The following is a 20,533-nucleotide window of genomic DNA, read 5'->3' on the forward strand; positions in this document are numbered from 1 at the left end:
AAACTGACCTGCCTAAATGAGACACAAGGGAACATATATAGTGGCTTGGCCAAACCAATTTACACATAAGGGGAAACAAAATGGACGACAAATACCACAAGTAAAAAAATTAACACAAACTAAACCCAAAACCCCCCTCCGACATGCCAGCACATGGTATGTCTTAATTGGCAGGCCACAGGATATCACAGTCCTCCACCCTTGGCCACGCCTTTCTTCCCCCAGGACAGATCTCTCTCCAACATGGTAACAAAGAAACAATAATTAATCGAACAGAAAATGTTTACATAACCCTACAATGTGAAAATGTGTGCACTCCATTTAAACAGTGTATGGTTAAAGCAAATAAATGTATATTATAATTGAAATAAACTATATGATCTGTGTTTTGAAATCATGAATTGTTTGGGGTGTGGCTAACTGCAAAAAATAACTTAACCTGCATGCTTAACCCATGTGTGCTGGTATTACCATTGCTGGCTGTTACCCGGCCTTGCCTGTGTGGCCTTGGGCCATCACAGTCCACAACAATGTTTCAAGGCCCTCCAACTCACAATTTCTACCCAATGAAATATTTTAGAGCTTGGCATAACTAGAGGAATGTATATTTATGCATTATTATAAATAAGAAATAAGAAATATCTACACTTTTAGTTGTTTTAGCTAATTTTAATGCTTGCTTTGTCTTATTTTAAATAAATTAAGTCACCTTGAGGCCCCCTTGCAAGTTTGTTGAGGCCCCCTGGTTGAGAGTCACTGTTCTATTGGGTTGTCCTCACTGATTGTATGCAAGAAACATCCGATTCACAATATCACATTCGACTCATTTGAATAAGTTCTTCTTTTTAATAATTGGGTCAATCTTAAACTCATGATTTATTGGATTAAATTTTTTGAGAAACTTGCAGGACCGGTCTAAGACTTACTCACTGAACTGCACTTAATCTTAATTATTTGTGCGAGTGGCTGATATACTGAATCGTTAAATTCCTTTTTGTCCTAACCTTTTCTATTTATGTTGCATTGTACTGGTAATAGATAGCCCTGCTCACACGGAAATCTCATTGGTGCATAATTCTGCTCTGAATAACAGCATACCAATCATCTTATGTTGTCTTATTGGCTGTGACACAACGTGGAGGGACAAATTAAGTTTGTTGCATTGCACCTGGTGAGTATTCAGTGTAAACCAGCTGAAAAAATCACCATGGCTGGTCACCAGCATATGTTGTGCTGATATACCTATCAGGCTGCTTAACCCTATAAAGCCTACTATTGTTTGCTATACTGTTATAAAAATCTAGTTGATTACCATTACAAGCTATGAGAATTTCATCTTACTTTTTGGCCATATAAATAACAACATCTGCACCAAATTGCATATTTTGGGCCCTATTTTAACGATCTGAAACGCAAGTGTCAAAGCGCAAGTAACTTTGTGGGCGGATCCCGGCGCTGTTGCTATTTTCCCGGCGGGATAAATGCCTCTTGCGCCTGGCGCAAATCTAAAAGGGGTTGGTCTGAAGTAGCTTCATTATTCATAGGTGTGGTTTGGGCGTAACGTGAAATAAACCAATCCGAGCGTCGTCCAACATACCCTTTAAGAACAGGTGCGCATGTTGCATGGCGGATTGCTATTATAACGGCGGATTTACCAGGCGCGCGGCAGGAGCGGTTCACAGCCAAGGAGACCGATGTTCTCGTCAGGACCGTGTGAAAGACAGAGAAGCGACGTTGTATGGGGATGGGAGAAACCCACCCAAATCAGCGTCGGTTAAACAGGCGTGGGAGGAAAAAAACTACATTTTTTTTACATCTTCATGGACACCACAATGATTTCCCTCATGTGTTAATATTTTTCCTTGTTATAATGTATGATTTGCAAAAATAAAAACTGCTGCATCTGTGTTGATGAGAGAATCAAAGTGTATGCGCGTTGTGCACCCGCTACATTATGGCCAAGCATGCGCGCTTAAAATAGCATTATGAACAACGCGCCACTGACTTTAGACTAGATCTTTTCTGGTCAGTGGCGGAATTGTTTTCTGGAACTGCAAAATAGCACTAGGGAATGCTTGCGCCGAAACACGCCTCCTTTTTGCGCCGACCCGCCCAGGGAGCGCAAGTTCATTCCCTAGTTTATCGACGTGCGTCTGTGGAGGGAAAAGCCCGCTTTGCGCGGGTGCAAAATAGGAATGATACATGCGTCAGTGTACAAAGTCATTTGCGCCGAGTGCAAGATAGGGCCCTTTGTCTCAGTTTGGGCCTTTGAATAAAACTAAGGTGTTTTTTTGTTTTTATTCATGTGAGCTCCACATTCTCACTATACTAAATGGGTCATAAAAGCTTTTGTCTAAATTTTGTCAAACATTTCTGTGATTAATAAACTGTTCAATAAAAATATTATGACAATTATTTAAAGGGATACTTCAGGATTTAGCATTAAGCTTTGTATCAGTAGAAAACCAGGAGTATTTTCGAATTACCGTGCTTCCCCCCCTCATATCCCCCTGATATGAGCAAAAAATAAATTTGTACTCTGGAAAAAATCCTCAGATGACGCAAAAATCGTCATTTTGCGTCATCGGAGGATTTTTGTGCCAGAGGCTAAAGACTACAGCCAGTGTTCCGCATGTTTTCACCACGCCCATATGGGGCGGGATCTCACTCACAGAATGTAAAGAGAGTGTCAGCCATCTTTCTGTAGAAGCTACAGGCTCTTGCCTCTTGTGTAGAAAGTTTGTATAGTAGGCTAATCACGATGGCGGAAGGTAGTTTTGAAGTTGAAATGGCAGAAGGGGATTTCGAAGATCTGTTGCGAAAATCTGATGCTCGCGGCTACCTGTACGAGCCGCAATACAGCGATAAACAGTTGCGGGAGATGGAGGAACAAGAGCCGGAGCAGCTGCCTGCAGCAGGGGAGCGAGACCTGAGCCCGGCCAGACTCGAGCTGGGGCGGACTGGTGGTGTCAGTGCTCTCGCTGTGCGCCATGGAAACAGACATAGAGTCCTATTGCTGTCGCGAATCTCAGCGATGCCATTTTCTTCATTTTCGCTGAATCCGCAGAGCTTTGAGTGTAAAAGTGTTAATATTAATTATTTTTTTAATTAAAAGTTATAACTCACATTGGTTGTGGTTCTTTATATAAACCTTTGTGGTGTGTTCACACCGAACGCGAATTTAATTATTTGCACGAGTAGATTATACAAAGTCAATGCAAAGACGCAAATAGACGCATCATTCGCGACGCGTTTGCCGCGAACGTCTTCTGTGCAAGTTGAAAAATTTGAACTCGAGCGGAAGATTCAAGTGTCTAACTAGACGCGTATTTGACGCTCTATTCGCATTCGGTGTGAACACACAGTGTCACTAGAGTATGGATTAGCCTAGATAATGTATTAGCTTAGGGAAATAGTGATTTCAATTGGAGGAAAACAGTTCATATGCAGAGCAACTAAGCTACTCTGTTGACATGGTCCTGCCTTGCATTGCAATTTGCATCATATTTTTAATGTGAAAGTCTAAGTTGTGTTTTATACATTAGGCTAGTACATCTCGGTACAACCAATTTAGCACCATTTCGATGAAAATTTATCAAATAACTCACGATGTATCAAAGCAAGCCTAGTTGTATCCATTTTTCGGATTCTGCCGCCTGTAACCGGTAGGCGTGGTTTGGGAGTGGCCTCGTAAGGGCAGCAAAGCAAGTGCACTCTGGGAGTTGTTGTCTTTCAGCCACATGAGTAAAAAATACATTTTCTGCCTTTTCTCAGTCTAGAATGCTTCAATTTCAAAAATAATTTCATATTTCTACTACATAAATGACCAATATTAAATACACATTCATCTTCCCAGAGGTGAAGCATCCCTTTAATATATCAGGCTTCACAGGGTTAACTAACTTATCAGCATTGTCAGAACGAGTCTAGACTAGAAACTATACAACATAAACCAGCCGGGACCCCAACAGAAATAATAATGCTAGAGTCTAAAGCTTCTCTTTTCAGCGCTGAAAATGCATCCGAAACACAAACATACCTGTTTCTCTCCACTGGGTTTCCTGTGGGACAGTAGTAACTCCACGGCTCCCACCACTTCTTTGCGGATGGCGTAGAGCAAAGCATCTCCAGTGTTCACTCCGTGACCCAAAAGTAGCTCTATCACCTCAAGGTTCTCATTCTCAATAGCAATTAGCAACGCGCTGCGGCCTAGTGGATCCACACAGTTCACATCAATGTTGTAATAGACCTCTGCCTCACGCAGTGCATGCTGGACCCCTGCATAGTCGCCTTTTTCCACGGCCAAAAGGAATGAACGCTCCTCTAGTGACAGCTCTACCTCTGCCCGGACGATCTGTAGAGGGATCCGGTCCCGGTACGGAGAGTAGCTGCTCTTTTTGTAGTATAGATGTGACATGGGATTCATGATGGATGCTGCTAGAAGAAAGAAAAAAGTGAGATAGAGAAGGTATAATCAATTAATTTTCTCTAACAAACAGGACATAGGCACTTGATTTAAAAAAAAATTCATTACAAAAGTCAGACTACTTGCTATCTGTCCGTGGAAATAGTGTACATTTATAAATGATATATCGTATCATTCCACAAAAGTAATTTCTATGATCTTGAAATGCATTAAGATATGCTCGTTGAAGTTTAATTTGAGTACATTTCAATCAGAGATACTTGTAGCCGTGTGTGGGAAATTAATAGGTGACCTTTATGTTCACTACATCTACAAAAAGACTTAGGCCCGGTTTCACTTGTAATTCATTTTTAATACGTTTCCGGGAGTGACTGATGCTTCAAGTCATTTTTCTTAATGGCCACAACATGGTCACAAGCAACAGCTTTCTCTGTTATTATGTTCAGTCATCATAATTCAGCTAGGCCACAACTGAAGAGCCATATGCTATGCTTTTTGTGAAATACTAACCACACACATGTATACCTCAGGTTTCTATCAAAAGAAGTAGAGCAAATACATTTGTGTTGAAACATCATGGTGTTATGAGTACATTTAGAGTATCTTTAATGTCATTCTCATATTTATACAGATATTTATAAGTGTCTGTTGGAAGAGTGTATGGAAGGATTAATCAAAATCATATGCAGTCAACTCTTAAAGCTACATTGTGTAATTGTTTGCACTAGTGGCACCAAATGGAATTTTAAAAATGGTTGTTCAAACTAGGGAGATTTTGATTAATATACAAGTTGAACCTTCATTAAAAATATTGGGCCGGTGGAAACAATAGGTTCCTAACAAAACACACATTAGGACTGCATCCGATATCGCATACTTCACTAGTAGGCAAAAAACAGTATGTGACAAAAGAAGTATGTCCGAATTCACAGTACTCATAAAGGAATACGCAAAAAGTACCTGGATGACCTACTACTTCCTACGAGATTCTGAAGTGTACATACATTTTACTATCCCATGAGGCCTTAGCCCACGGGAGAGGATTTGTGAATGGCAGTGAAGAGATGCAATTGATGCTGGTAGGTCACATGATAATGACAATATTGCTAAAGTAGTACGTCTGGATTGCAATCATACTACATACACTCATACTATACTTTTTTCAGCGGTCTTGAAGTAATTACTTATTCAAAATAAGTACCAACTGAAGAGAGTAGGTGATTTCGGACGCAGCCTATCCACTAAGGAAGACAAGATAATAAACTGATAATAACCCAACTTTTCACATCCACACACTCTTAAGTGACAAAGACCGCAAGTGTAAATACTGAGTCAGGTGAGTCCCAAAATCGGACTGCCTAAATCGATTACTTTTACATTTAGTTGTCAAAACAAAAAATTAAACTAATTAAACGTATTTGATTGCTATGTGTGGACACAATTGTGGTTTATGCAGAGGATAATACAGTATTTGCACATACACTACCGTTCAAAAGTTTGGGGTCAGTGAGAATTTTATTTTTATTTTTGGGAGGAAAGAAATCAATACTTTTATTTATCAAGGAATAATTAATTTGATCAAAAGTGACAGTAAAGACTTTTATAATGTTACAAAAGATTCTAACCCTAACCCTATTAATCAAAGAATCCTAAAAAAAAAAAAAAAAAAAAACTGTACAACTGACAGACCAACAACTGTTTCAACATTGATAATAATAATAAATGTTTCTTGAGCATCAAATCCTCATATTATACTGATTTGTGAAGGATCATTTGACACTGAAGACACTGACACTGGTGATGTTGAAAATTCAGCTTTGATCACAGGAATAAATTACACTTTACTATATATTCACACAGAAAACAGCTGATTTACACTGGAATAATATTTAATACTATAACTGATTTTTGTTGTATTTTTAATCAAATAAGCGCAGCCATGGTTAGCAGAAGAGAATTCTTTTAAAAGTATTTAAAATCGTACCGACCCCAAACTTTTGAACGGTAGTGTATATAAAATGTTAAATGAATATTATTTACAACTATTTCGTCGATGGACAGAATCTGTGGAAATGCTGTCGAGGTGAAAAAAAAAACCTGTAAAATTTTTTTGAAGTGGGACTTGGAAGAACCTCTAATTGTGCCTTTCTAGTGTAATTCCTGTGGGTGTAGTTCGTAAAACTTGGCTGTTGGCTCCATGTAAACAGTTTGTTATGAGTAGTTACGTCACATCTTTCCCATGGTATTCCGGATATCTAGATTTACATTTTTAGCTGGCCATGATATTAACTTAAAAATCGGATAGAACTCGCTACATACAGTGTAGGTGAGCAATACTAAACAATTGAAACATTTCTCTTTCAATTATACACACTGAAGGTTGACATTATTGTTTGTGGTAATCAACAGGACACGTATTTCTTTTTTGTTTTGCTCTCAGTTTAGTGTTATTGGTAAGCAAACCAGTAGAATTCAAAATTTTCCAGCTTACCAGCAGTTCATCTCTACTCATTCCAAAGTGTACCGATCAGCAATGAAAGATATCCCTCTAATTTCAGAATAAATGGGAATACTTGAGTAATTACTGTGATTGACTCGGTGATGATGTTGTGTCTTGCTTTGATCTTCTTCTCTGAAGAAGATGAACAGACACACCAGGTGGCGTCTTCCATATGGTCTCGCTTCAGCTGACACCACATATGCACACACACACACTTATCAGCACATTCAGACTCATTAGCACCCAATTTACACGTTGCGTTGAATTTTATATTATGGGGTCTAACCAGTGTCTAATAGATGCAGATCCTCTAATCCACTAATAACATAATGTCATGTTATTTATTATGTCTGTTTTTACAATAAGTTTACAATATTGTAACACTTTACAATAAGTTCATTTATTAAACATTAGTTAATGTATTATTAACTAACATGAACTAACCATGAGCAATACATTTGTTACTGTTTTTGTTAATCTTTGTTAACGTTAGTTAATACAAATCCAGCTGTTAATTGTTTGTTCATGTTTGTTCACAGTGCATTAACTAATGTTAACAAGATTTTAATAAAGTATTAATAAATGTTGAAGTAAACATTAACAAAGATTAACAAATGCTGAAGAAGTATTGTTCATTCTTAGTTAATGTTAACTAATGTAGTTAACTAATGAACCTTATTGTAAAGTGTTACCTGTTTTTTTTTTTTTTTTTTTTTTACAGGGGAAGTAACTAATACTTAATTTAATAGCATTATTTTAGCTTGTCAATTTTTGTCAATTGCATTTGCACTTAAAGTTGGCATGAAATAGAAGTATTATGTAAATTATTTATCCATGCATGTTTCTTTTTTTTTTTTGCTTGTATTTTTAAATCAAAATATAACTCATGATGAAATGATAGACTTCTTGACATGCTGGACTTCTCCAATCATTTAGTCTGCTTAAACTCCGCCCCCACCGTCGACCTCAAGCTCACATTCACATCTGCAACCATCCAATCAACCACCAATGAATTGCCCTACTTTTTTCTTTTTTGATAATCACTTTCAATCAGATCTACGTCACAATATGGAAGAAAATATCTACTTCCGTTACATAGCGACTTTCAGAAAGAAAGCCTGTGGTCCCTAACAATAATTTTAGCAAATAACAAGTTGCAACTTTATCACTAAATCCAAGTTTCTTTTTCTCAACCTCTCTAAATATCCACACCATGTTAATCCGATGCTGGTGAACACATCAGTGCACTTGCCCCCACTGCAGCTGGTACACCCACACAGCTTTCTGCTCCTTAATGCTAATTTTTAGATACTGGATAGGCGCATGCACAGGCGAACAGTTCCAGGATCAGTGATGTTTTCTAAATGGATTTTGGTTGCTTTAGGAAAAAAAAAAAAAATCTATTGTGTTATTTTGACCCAAATTTGACTGAAAGTTCATTGTACGTAATAGAAAAAAAAGTTAGGTGAGCTTAATAACTGATTATATAAAGATGAACTTAAAATGAATAAGTTGCAGCAGTAGTTCCAACCATGTTTTTGTGTCAGACTGAATAAAGAGCATGATTGTTGAAAATAAGTGTTATTTTGTGTGTTTTTGCAAAAGATTAATATGTGATGTGTTGGGATTCAAAGGGGTAACTGATTACCTAAATTATGAATGTCTAAGACATGAATACACGCTTTCTGTCAAATGTGGAGTGTCGGAGTTTAAGCACACTAAATGAAGACTGAGTTATGTAATTTTGCCTAACATTATAAGGTTCAATAAAATTAAAATTTTAAAAAATAAACATACATGAGTAAGCGTTCACAATATAATCTATATCATTCATTTATGAAATAGATGGGAGGAATTTTCCTTATTTTGCATTCTTTCTTTAGGCTTCTTTTACTTTCATGTGGTTGCTGTATAAAGATTTCTAACAGTCGATGACCCATAAACTTTACCCTGCTTCTAACCCTGATGAGAAGATAAAGGGAAGGCATGCTTTGGACAGCCTCAGTGACTCCACTACAAAGCACCACTCTGACCGAGCAATTATCTCTGCAGTCTAATCGCAGATGGCTTAATTGTGTAATTAATCTGTGGTTCTCAGTCCTCTAAGGGCTGCTTATCTCTGAGGAATATCATTAGAGTATAAGCTGGGCCAAACATTAGCTGATAAATTAGACGTAAACTAAGTGTGCAGGACATTCCCCAGTGATCCATCTGAAGTGGACTGCGCTTCTCTGGTTGGAATGAGTGCCATTCTGGAATGCCTTAACTTAGTGATACTTCCTTCAATAGTATCTAACAAAATCATTCATTTATTTACTGCACTAATAAACCGCAATAATGATATTTCAGAATAATCTGAAATATGTATTTTTTTTTTTTTACAGTACCAGAACAGTATATGAAATATTTTACAAAAGAACAGTAGGTCACTAATCAATTTGTCAGAATCCTTTATACAAAGTAAATTTTGGTCTGTCTGTGTAAGATGTGGATCACTGGGGTTTGCTCAAACTTGCGAAGTCCATTATAACTTGAGTTCATGCTATCATTATTAAAGCACAAGGGGGAAATGCCAAATGGGTTCCTCAAATCCAGCCCTGGAGGGCCACTTTCCTGCAGAGTGTAGCTCAAACACACCTACCTGTAATCTTAGTAACTGTGAAGACTTTGATTAGCTTGTTCAAGTGTGTTTTATTAGGTCTGGAACTGAACTCTGCAGGGCAGTGGCCCTCCAGGACCGGATTTGAGGAACCCTGAAACCATTTGCATTTTTCAAATCAACTTTTGACTACATTATTTTAATGCTGATAATGCAAAAAAAAATGCTAACCAGCAACATTTTCACTAGTAGTCTCAGGCTTTTTGAACCCCACTGTAACATTGTCTTGCAGAATTAGCTTTTTGTTTTCCCTGTTTTTAACCGCAGTAAAAAGAAACAAACTGTGCTCTGAGGGGAAATAACTTTAACTTCACCGATCAATGAAAAGCCGCTGACGAGGTCCGAATGGGCACACTGATTAAATCAATACATCGATGAGTATTTTCCAGATTGGATCAGACAGAGAGTATGGATCTCTCAGGAGAAACCTCAAGAGAATCAAACACAGACGCTCATAAGAATTCATTTGGGCTTGTCTGGTCCTTTGAGATGAGTAAATTAATTTTAAAATGGCCCTGACACAGCACAGTTGTGTCTTGAGGGCAGTTTCCGTGAATTATGGGAAGCAGGGAGATTAGCGCATATAGCTTAGGTTGTAACTAAAGAGGAACAAGCTGGCAGAGATATGGCATGCAACTGGGAAGACATTTACGGGTATTAGAGACATCAGAAATGTAAGCACGGCTACAAAACAACAGCCGACTGCGAAGGATGCCACGTTTACGCCACTGTAATCCAATTAGACTCTTTTCTGTGATGTGTGTGTTGAGAGAGAGAGAGAGAGACAGTCTAAACCCGTCTGGAAAGACGAATAAGAAATTGAAAAAAAAAAAATCCTTAGCCTCTATCTGTCTATATATCAGTCTATCTATCTGTCACTCTGTATGTCTGTCTATCTGTCTTACAACCAAGACCACATTCAACTTCAATTTTTTAAAAGCAACAATAGAGAATTTCTTCTGTTGTTTTTCTGATGTCGTAATTTATTATCGTGGTCAATATGTCGGGCCCTACAGTTAACATTTAGAGGAAACCTCTGTCATTTTTTCCATTACCCATTCGACAAACCCTAACAAACACTGACAGGCAGACGTATAATGAAAATTTAACATACGTCTGAGAGGAAGGAAAATGCTTCCTCCTGTCAGATTCTCTAACAATACAAAGTGACAGCTCACCTCACCATTATATCTTTTCCTTTTAGCAAACTCAGCCATGTGCTCCACCATCATGTCATAAAGCCATGAGCAAAGCTTTGAGGGTGTTTGGGAAATCTTTACATTTTTATGAAGAGCTAAGCTCTGCAATCTCTTGTGATCCAAAACAAACTCGCGAAAGACAAGCATGGAAACATCTCCGCCTTGTCTGGTGTAAAGCATGCAAAGACTGGAAGGACTATGCCTGTTTTTCCCAGCATATTTCACATATAAACATTAAAAGCCCAGATCTGCTTCTCCAAATGCTCATCTGACAAGGAGGAAATGGGCTATTTTTTGTAAATTACTGTAGCTGCTTTGCATTACATTATCAAACATGATCAAAGATATTCTTAGCTACATTCCTGGCATATATGCTGCCAATCCTGAAATCTGTTGTTTTCTCTCATTAGAGCTATTATTATTATATATTATTAAAAATCGGCTCTAAATTCAGTTATCTGTACGCTTTAGGACAACATGATACGCTTTTCTTTTTAATCTCCCAGTCATACCTGAATGTATTCCCAACAGCCTGTCTCCAGTTTAACCTTTTAGTGTAATAGATAATCAGTCTCCCTGTCGTTTGTAACACATAAACACACACGCAAACACAATTTTCTATCATTTATCCACGTCAACGAACTCGCTGGTCTATGGAAAGGCTGTTTAATTCAGTAGCAGCGATAATTACGGGAAAGAATAAGCCACGAGTGAGTTCATCTTGTGAGTCATTTCCAGGGTTAAGAGCTGTGCGCCGTGACATATGGAGACGCTGTGGCAGTGATATAGAGCATCGGTGTGAGAGTTTAATATGCCAGGCACGTTGGGTTACTCTCCTCTCCGTGAACTTATAGGCGATACTTCAAAGCCATGCTTTTGTCATGTCTAAAGAATGTGTCATCGATGTGAGATGGGATCAAAGTTTCTGATTTGTGTGTCTGCAGCTCTGTTTCACAAGCGAGCATCTAGTGCAGCATCCTAAAGAGTGTAGAACCTCAAACGTTACTGATTTGGAGCACTCTATCCATGTGCCAATAGCTCGTCTCACATGAAACGCATGGGAGACTCGACTCAGAATTGACTCACTGGAGACATTAGCATGAAATTATAAGCATTGAAATCACAAGTATTGGGTACAATAATATTTTTATAATTACATTAATTACTATGTAATAACTATAATAACTATTTTTAGTGATACATTGCCAAATTGAATGTGGGTCTGGAGCACATAATGCCTTTTATAGGCAGGTTTTTTTATTGGATATTATTCTTACTGTACATTGGCTGTGTGTAAAGTGTGATTTTGCAAAGCATTTTAACTGCCGTTTGTCTTTGTCTTTTTGCTGTACTGCATTTGAAAACTGCAGAGTCTATATCAGAACCACTTATCATAGGTGACTGAAGAAAAAAAAAAAACATAATTTGACAGAGATTAATTTACCTTGCAGCAAATGTTACTGATGCTATACAGCAAAATTTGAAATCAAATTTTTGTTATACCAAATTTGATTTCCAAATTAAATTAAATTCCAGACTCACTAAAGCTTCTCTGGTAATATAATATAATGTATTGAAACAATTGTTTAGATAGGACATGGTCGGTCATTTTTAGGCTTTAGATTTTGATTAGACTGTTAATCAAATTTAAACTAACATTATATAACTGAAAATAAAACACCAATTTATGTTTTCCCAAACAGGCTAAATGTGTAGACTACCTTTGGCATGAGGCATTTAAAAAGATCTATTTTGAAATCACGCGGACCAATAATTTAAACATTAGATGTAACAATGCCTCCAAAGCATTTTTGTCATGACCAAAACAGTAGTACATTCAGCATTTCCAATTATGGCACACTATTCTTGCTAAAGAGCACTGGCAGTTTCAGTAATGAGCTCTGATTTGATATAAACCACGTAAGCAGCTTGTATGAGTCTGGGCTTTGATGGAGGTGACTTCTTCCGTCTCAAACACTCCGTCACAGCAAAGCCAGACAGCATAAGCCACCAGACACCCTGCAAATGTATTAGATTTATTATCTTCTCACTAAGTAAATCTGACCTTCTCTCATTGTCCATTTTTCTCTTTTTCCTCTCCCACTCTTTCACTGTTTTTTTTACCACTGTACCTTTTGAAGAATCTATGCTTTGCTTGGTGCTAATAAGTCTGTTTGATCTTCTTCATGTCCTGAATGATGCCCAAGGGCACACAATGTCAAAATAAGCAAGAGGAATCAAGGATAAGAGGTCTGGAGAACTTATCACACGCGTTTTCCCTCGTTGTCCTTCAATAACTCTTTTTGATTGCTTTAGCATCCTTAAAATCACTTACGGGTGCACTGTACTAGGATGTAATATTTAAGGAAACATAATATTTTTTTAAACTTTCCGATAATTTATTGATCATTCTATAATGAGAGATTGCTAAAAGCATGACGATCCACTGTTTTTGGAGACCTGTGAGCGGGCCAGTAAATACACACCTGCATTTGCTAAATCCCAAATCTGTTTGTCTTATGTAATGCACCATTAAGCGATGTAATCTTATTTTAGAGACTAGGTCACTCACTTATAATCAAGGGTTTGAAAGGTTGTACCCTGATGGGTCCTGTGCAATTTCATTACAACCATGGAGATGAAAAACTGGGGACAAGGTTAAATTGATCCCTGGAGACATTAGCCCAAATGAACCCTGGCTTACAAACTCAAAACGTCTCTCATATCCCAACAAACTGAATGTTATAAAGTAAAGATTTTTTCTGTTACTTCCTAATAGTGTTGCTTGGACCAATTTCCTTTTTCCCCCCCTGAGCTAACCTTGAGGCAATGTGCATGGACAGTCCAAACCCTGTCTACTTCGGTTTCCACTCAAAACAGCACCTGGAACGAGTGTATAAACCGTTGGTCACACTCCTCAACGCTTAGAAATGGCCAGATTTTAAGGTATCTGCACACACATCCCATATCTGTACTAAAATATACTAAAATGTACTAAAATATGCCACTGACCCATCTCATCTGACCCATCCAAACCAGCTTTATTTCATAATTTATGGGGTTTTTTTCATTTCTATTCATAATTTCTTTTTTTCCCCTGAACTTAGAAACAGCATGTTCTCACAGATATACATCAGGAATAGTTAGCAGGGGAGCAAATACATAGTAAACAGAAATTGAAGAAATTAAAAAAAGGGGTGGGGGAATGAAAAGAGAACTATGAGCAAAACCTCAAGTCCTTAATTTAAGCACACGAACCAATAACACGGCAGAATCATATATGTATATGATTGTATAAAAAAAACGGCAGCTGTGGTTGCCTGAAATTTACCGTAAAAAATAAGCTAGCAACATTTTTAGGTTTTACAAATTGAACTTGAATTTACAGTAAAAACAAATTTATTCATTAACTGATATAATGTTCATTTGCCAACCGATTGAAGTACTAATATCTGGTTTGTACATTTGTAATACACTGACAACCAACAAAAACAGGTGATGAGAAAGTCAAATGATGAATCAAAGCTCATCACAAGTAGCTTTTCCACAAACTGAAAGGATGAATACTAATATAAAGAAGGTGCACAGTGTCATTCACACAAACAATTAACACCATATCATGGTAACACACAACATAAAAAAATGCAGTAACATTAATTTAACAAAATTATGAAACCATTAGAAAAAAACTAAGAAGAAACATAGTTATTTCAACGAAAATACATAAAATGTGAAGTGTCACAGGGAGTTCAGGGAATGTCAACAGTGTTTTACTGTAAAATTAAACGGTTAGATCTTTTTTACTTACCATATAGTACGGAAACGTTCTGTTAACCAATTAACAGATTTTCACCGTAGTATTTTTATAGTCTTTTACCATTACAGTCCTTTACCGTTTATCATTTCACAATAATTTCTTACAGTGCTTGTTGGTCATTGTTATGTACTATTCTTGAAATTGGGCTCCATCTTGCCTCAAAAGTGTTTGACTGAAGTCTATGGGAGTAAGTTATTTGTTCCATTCCATAAATCTCTCGGACTCTTTGGACCCACTGTTCATATGGTTCTGTGCATCATAATTCATAAACATAAACTTAAATGGTCACGAATGCTTTGGAATGCATAGCTAAGGTTGGAAAGCACAAATGTAATTACTTTTTTACACTTTAATTTTTTTTAAGTGCTTTCCAGCCTGTCTGTTTTCCAAAGCATTCATGATAATTTAAGTTTAGACAATTTACTGTAAAGCAGATATACTGAAAAGAAAATTCACAGGATGAATTTTGAGTGTTTAATTTTTTTAATGTTGCCAAATTCTAAAATACTAAATATAAAATACTAAATTATGTCATAGGGGAAAAAGGGCAATAAAAAAACGTGTCAAGTGTCCCATACTGGGACACTGACAGCTAACAGGCTATACAATTTTACAACAAAAATTCTACATTAATAATATCTGTGCAAATGCACCTTTTGTGATATATATAACTTCAGTTCCAGCTTCTGTTCCGCAGTGTAAAGTTGACATGCATTAATTCATGCCAAAAAGAATGATATTTGTTTACATAACCATTACAATCTAAAAAGTTGAACTCAAACCAACACTGCTGCATTATGCTCTTTTAGGATATCTCTTTTAAGATAATGGAACCCAAATACTATACAAGACACAGACACAATTACAATACAATCTAATGATGTTAGACTCTATTAACTAAACGGAATATAAATGTTACAACAACTATCATTTGAAGCCTTGGTGACAATTACCTGTGAAATATTACTAGCTTCCCCAAATCATTAATGATATGCATTGAAAAAATGCTTAATTAATATTTTACAGACCAAACTGTTTTGCTCACAGCAATTTATTTTCCCTCAGCTCCCTTGAGGCAATGAGCATGGTCAATCTATTGGGACAAAACCTGTCTACTTCCTAACCTCTGTTTCCACACGTGACAGCGCCTGGAACGAGTGTATAAATCTTTGATCACACTCTATAGCCCTCAGAGAGCAGTGAGTATCAATAATTATCCTGCAGAAAGCTGTGCCTCGCTACTTAGCAAGTCTTAGATGCATTAATGCATGCATTTTCTTTTCTTTTTTTTTGCATAACCATTATAATCTGGCATTTTGAATAGATACAGACTGATAATCAGTTTGACCAATATTTGTCCTGATAATCACTCTTTTCAAGTAATCAGCCGGATAAATGATGACACTTGGTTGGTCACTAATATGGAAAATCACCCAACAACAATATTCGCAAGAGCAACTAATTTAATGTATTGTTTGGAAAATGGCTTCTTAAATAACAGCCAGAGAAGTGCGAATTGTGTAGTTTAATATTCAGACAGCCCTAAACCATCTAGATCACAAATCTTTGAATAAATATCATAATAATACATTATTCAGAAGGCATATCATTTTTTTTTTTTGTATTATGATAATTATGAGTCAAAGCAGGAAAAATAATAATAGTTAAAAATCTGTAATGCGTATCGTTATATTGGACACATCAAAAATAATCTGTATTGGTATCGTCATAAAAAAGCAATAGTGTGCGATCTCGAAGTTGAACTCAGACCAACACTGCAGCATTAAAGCATCCATGCAGTAATCAGGATCGTTTAAGATGATGGAAGAACAATACATCATTACAAGATAATATCCAAGTTGTTAGAAGACCCTTTAAGTAAACAGAACATAAATGTTGTGATAACTCTTATCGAATGAACTGGTCTCAATTGGCTGTCAAATCTCAAGAAGCTTCCGCAATTGAATAAAATCTGCATGAAAACGCTTCATTTAGGTACTTTGCAGACCAGGTTTCCGTGGCCAGTTGTGTGATGATGTCCATTTTTGTTGATAAAGCGCACGCACTGACACCTGCATATGTAGGTACGAAGGCGCTTGTGCGCTTTCACTTTTGCGACGCATCAAATGATGCTCGACAAAAGACGCTTAGAACTTCAATGCGAATGCAACCCCCGTATCGCTTACCTGATGCGTCTTACTATGTGGATATTCAATCGCACCTTGTATTAAACAAGGGGTCTCTGAGGAGGGTGTTCCGTGCTCCTCTTGTGTGGCAGGAGAGTCTGGAATACTATTTATCTTTGGCGTCCTCACAAGATCCACATATTCCCCATTTAGAGCCAGTGAAGCGCGTGCGGCGAATGTACAAGCCTTTTTTCTTTCCTCTATTTTCCTTTCTCGATCTCTCACACATGCATTAACACGCATAGCACACACGCCCCAGTGGGCTCTCCACGCGTAAACGCCATGAGGTGCATCCCTGACTCCAATGCGCATTTCATCGCTCCTGATTTTAGTGTATTCAAACCAGCGCAGTTCTTACGGCACATAAATATTAAGGTTTGGCCAACAGAAAGGCTGTTTAACTCACATTGCCGACGGACGCTAGAAACAGGTGGTTTTGCAAATCTCCGACGTCTTCTTCCAAAAGTGCGGAGCGAGGAATATTTCAAAAGAACAAGTGCGTCTCGCGCTCGTATGGCGGCATCTTGTCTTCATATTGGGCTTCGCGGCAGCAGCAAAGATTCCAGCGTTCGCGCGCTGCGGTTGTCATGGTGTCAGACTGAGGGATGCTGCCGTGGCGCTTGATTAGTGACATCACACAACCGTTAGAATTGCTACAAGTTTTCTTTTATTGGTTATTAACACTTACGGGGTTTCCCTTCTTATAATTTAACTCTTAAATGTTGGAGATATATGATTTTACTGCAATATTAAACCTTTTAAAAATGGGAATGATTCTGTTAGAGGAATAGAAAATCTTAGAATGAAAATGTTGTCGTTTTTTCAGCCGTCATTCCAAATCCCTATGCATTTTCTTCTGTAGAATACAAAAGGAGATGTTCTGAAGAATGTTTTTGCTGGATTTTTTTCTCCATTCCACAAAAGAATATCGTAACCAGGGGTTGTCACAGTGTCTGTTGTGTTTCCACTGGGTGTCCACTAGATGTCTCCTTCCTGTCTCCATTCATCCTGGAACCACATTTCCCATAATCCTTGTTTGTTCCCATCACTTGTGATTGCACCCAGCTATTCCCATTTATGTTGTTAGTGTCTGTGCATAAATACCTTGTCTGTGTTAGTTCATGTCACGGAGTCATTATTGTATGTCACTCGTCTACGCTAAGGTCTGGTTTCAAGTTTGTTCTCGCTTGTTTTGTTTATTTGTTCGCTGACTGATTAAATGGTTTTCGACACTGGCATGGATGACTACGATTCTGATTATTTGGACTTTGACTCTTGCATGGATGACGATTATTTGGATTGCCCTGATTACCATGTTGCTGCGTTTGGATCCACCCATTTCTCTGCTAGCGATCGTGACAGAATGACTCCGTCCGCAAATGGATCCAGCAGCATAAACATTTTGCAGGCTTTTGCGTTTGTGGTCCGTCAAAGGGAGGAGGCCACGACGCTCAGGTTTCCTAAAGATCTTTCGTTCAACGACAGAGAGTCTTTTAGAGGAGAGCGTCTGGCCAGATTTCCGGGGACCCGTGGAGCTCGCAGAGGAGGAAGTACTAGAGGTGAGCCCCGGACCCAGTCTATAGTTCGGTCCTCCTTCGACCATGGTCCGGTAATGCGCAGCCCAGAACACCCTTCGCCGCGGGTCCTGTCCTGTCCTGAACCCGCACTTCACCAGCGGAAACGGCGGACGAGGAGGAAGACCCCTAGCCTCTCCAAAGACCCGGAGGCCGTGTCCCAGCAGCCCGCCGCTTTTCTGGAGGCTGATTTGGAGATGGTTCACGTCCCGTCTGCCCAGTCAGAGACTGTTCACGTCACGTCTGCCCAGCCAGAGACTGTTCACGTCACGTCTGCCCAGCCAGAGACTGTTCACGTCCCGTCTGCCCAGCCAGAGACTGTTCACGTCCCGTCTGCCCAGCCAGAGACTGTTCACGTCCCGTCTGCCCAGCCAGAGACTGTTCACGTCACGTCTGCCCAGCCAGAGACAGTTCACGTCACATCTGCCCAGCCAGAGACTGTTCACGTCCCGTCTGCCCAGCCAGAGACTGTTCACGTCCCGTCTGCCCAGCCAGAGACTGTTCACGTCCCGTCTGCCCAGCCAGAGACTGTTCACGTCCCGTCTGCCCAGCCAGAGACAGTTCACGTCCCGTCTGCCCAGCCAGAGACAGTTCACGTCCCGTCTGCCCAGCCAGAGACTGTTCACGTCCCGTCTGCCCAGTCAGAGTCGGATCAGGAAATACCCTTTCTCGCAGCCGGGGGTCTACTGAGGGACTATTTGGAGCGTTTGGCTCGGATACTGGACATGCCTGTGTTCACTGTTCCAGAGCCGGAGCCAGTGCCCGTTCCAGAGCCGGAGCCAGTGCCCGTTCCAGAGCCGGAGCCGGAGCCAGTGCCCGTTCCAGAGCCGGAGCCGGAGCCAGTGCCCGTTCCAGAGCCGGAGCCGGAGCCAGTGCCCGTTCCAGAGCCGGAGCCGGAGCCAGTGCCCGTTCCAGAGCCGGAGCCGGAGCCAGTGCCCGTTCCAGAGCCGGAGCCGGAGCCAGTGCCCTTTCCAGAGCAGGAGCCAGTGCCCTTTCCAGAGCAGGAGCCAGTGCCCTTTCCAGAGCAGGAGCCAGTGCCCTTTCCAGAGCAGGAGCCAGTGCCCTTTCCAGAGCAGGAGCCAGTGCCCTTTCCAGAGCAGGAGCCAGTGCCCTTTCCAGTGTTTGTGTCTGTTCTTGTGGCTGTTACAGTTTTAGTGTCTATTCCTGAGCCGGAGCCAGTGTCTGTTCCTGAGCCGGAGCCAGTGTCTGTTCCTGAGCCGGAGCCAGTGTCTGTTCCTGAGCCTGTTCTAGTGTCCCCAGACAGGATGGCCGCCGCTGGGTCGGTGTCTGTTGCTGTTCCTGAGCCGGGTTCTGTTGCTGTTCCTGAGCCGGGTTCTGTTGCTGTTCCTGAGCCGGGTTCTGTTCCTGTGCCGTGGTCGCCTTGGTCGTCTCCGCCGTGGCCGCCTGAGGCGTCTTCAACGCCGTGGCAGCTCGAAGGACCTGCCCCGTTCCGGCCGCCTGCACAGCCGGATCCGCCCTGGCCGCCCGAGGGAAATTCTCCGCCCTGGCCGCCCGATGGGTCTTCACCGCCCTGGCCGCCCGATGGACGGTCTGTTCCACCCTGGCCACCTGAAGGGTCGTCTCCGCCCAGGCCGCCCGATAAACTGTCATCCCCTGTGTCCATTCCCTCCCATGGTCCTGGCCCTCCATCCCTCCCCCTGATTCCCCACAGTTCCGCCTCCCTCCTGGACTTTTGTCGAGTTGTTTTTTTTTGTCATGGAGCGTCTGGTAGCCGCTCCGTAGAGGGGGAGTTATGTCACAGTGTCTGTTGTGTTTCCACTGGGTGTCCACTAGATGTCTCCTTCCTGTCTCCATTCATCCTGGAACCACATTTCCCATAATCCTTGTTTGTTCCCATCACTTGTGATTGCACCCAGCTGTTCCCATTTATGTTGTTAGTGTCTGTGCATAAATACCTTGTCTGTGTTAGTTCATGTCACGGAGTCATTATTGTATGTCACTCGTCTACGCTAAGGTCTGGTTTCAAGTTTGTTCTCGTTTTTGTTCTTGCTTGTTTTGTTTATTTGTTCGCTGACTGATTAAATGGTTTTCGACACTGGCATGGATGACTACGATTCTGATTATTTGGACTTTGACTCTTGCATGGATGACAATTATTTGGATTGCCCTGATTACCATGTTGCTGCGTTTGGATCCACCCATTTCTTTCGT

General features: G+C 39.9%; 1 protein-coding gene across 3 annotated transcripts in view; it reads right to left on the minus strand.

Annotated features, from left to right (window-relative positions):
- Window positions 1-17,509, minus strand: part of trpc5a (transient receptor potential cation channel, subfamily C, member 5a) — an 82,162-nt gene extending 64,653 nt beyond the window's left edge. For 2 of the 3 annotated variants that reach the window (XM_056264532.1, XM_056264534.1), the window contains exons 1-2: window positions 17,194-17,509; window positions 4,040-4,434 (exon numbers count right to left, since the gene is read on the minus strand). In XM_056264532.1, the coding sequence (XP_056120507.1) occupies window positions 4,040-4,426 (387 nt within the window). In that variant the 5' untranslated portion in view covers window positions 4,427-4,434; window positions 17,194-17,509. Of the gene's footprint in view, window positions 1-4,039; window positions 4,438-17,193 lie in introns of all 3 variants that reach the window. The other variant, XM_056264533.1, reaches the window with a different exon arrangement.
- Window positions 17,510-20,533: the final 3,024 nt, after the last annotated feature.

The sequence above is a fragment of the Rhinichthys klamathensis genome, unplaced genomic scaffold, assembly GCF_029890125.1.
Source record: "Rhinichthys klamathensis goyatoka isolate OS25496 unplaced genomic scaffold, OSU_Roscu_1.1 h1tg000222l_1, whole genome shotgun sequence".
NCBI lineage: Eukaryota > Metazoa > Chordata > Actinopteri > Cypriniformes > Leuciscidae > Rhinichthys > Rhinichthys klamathensis.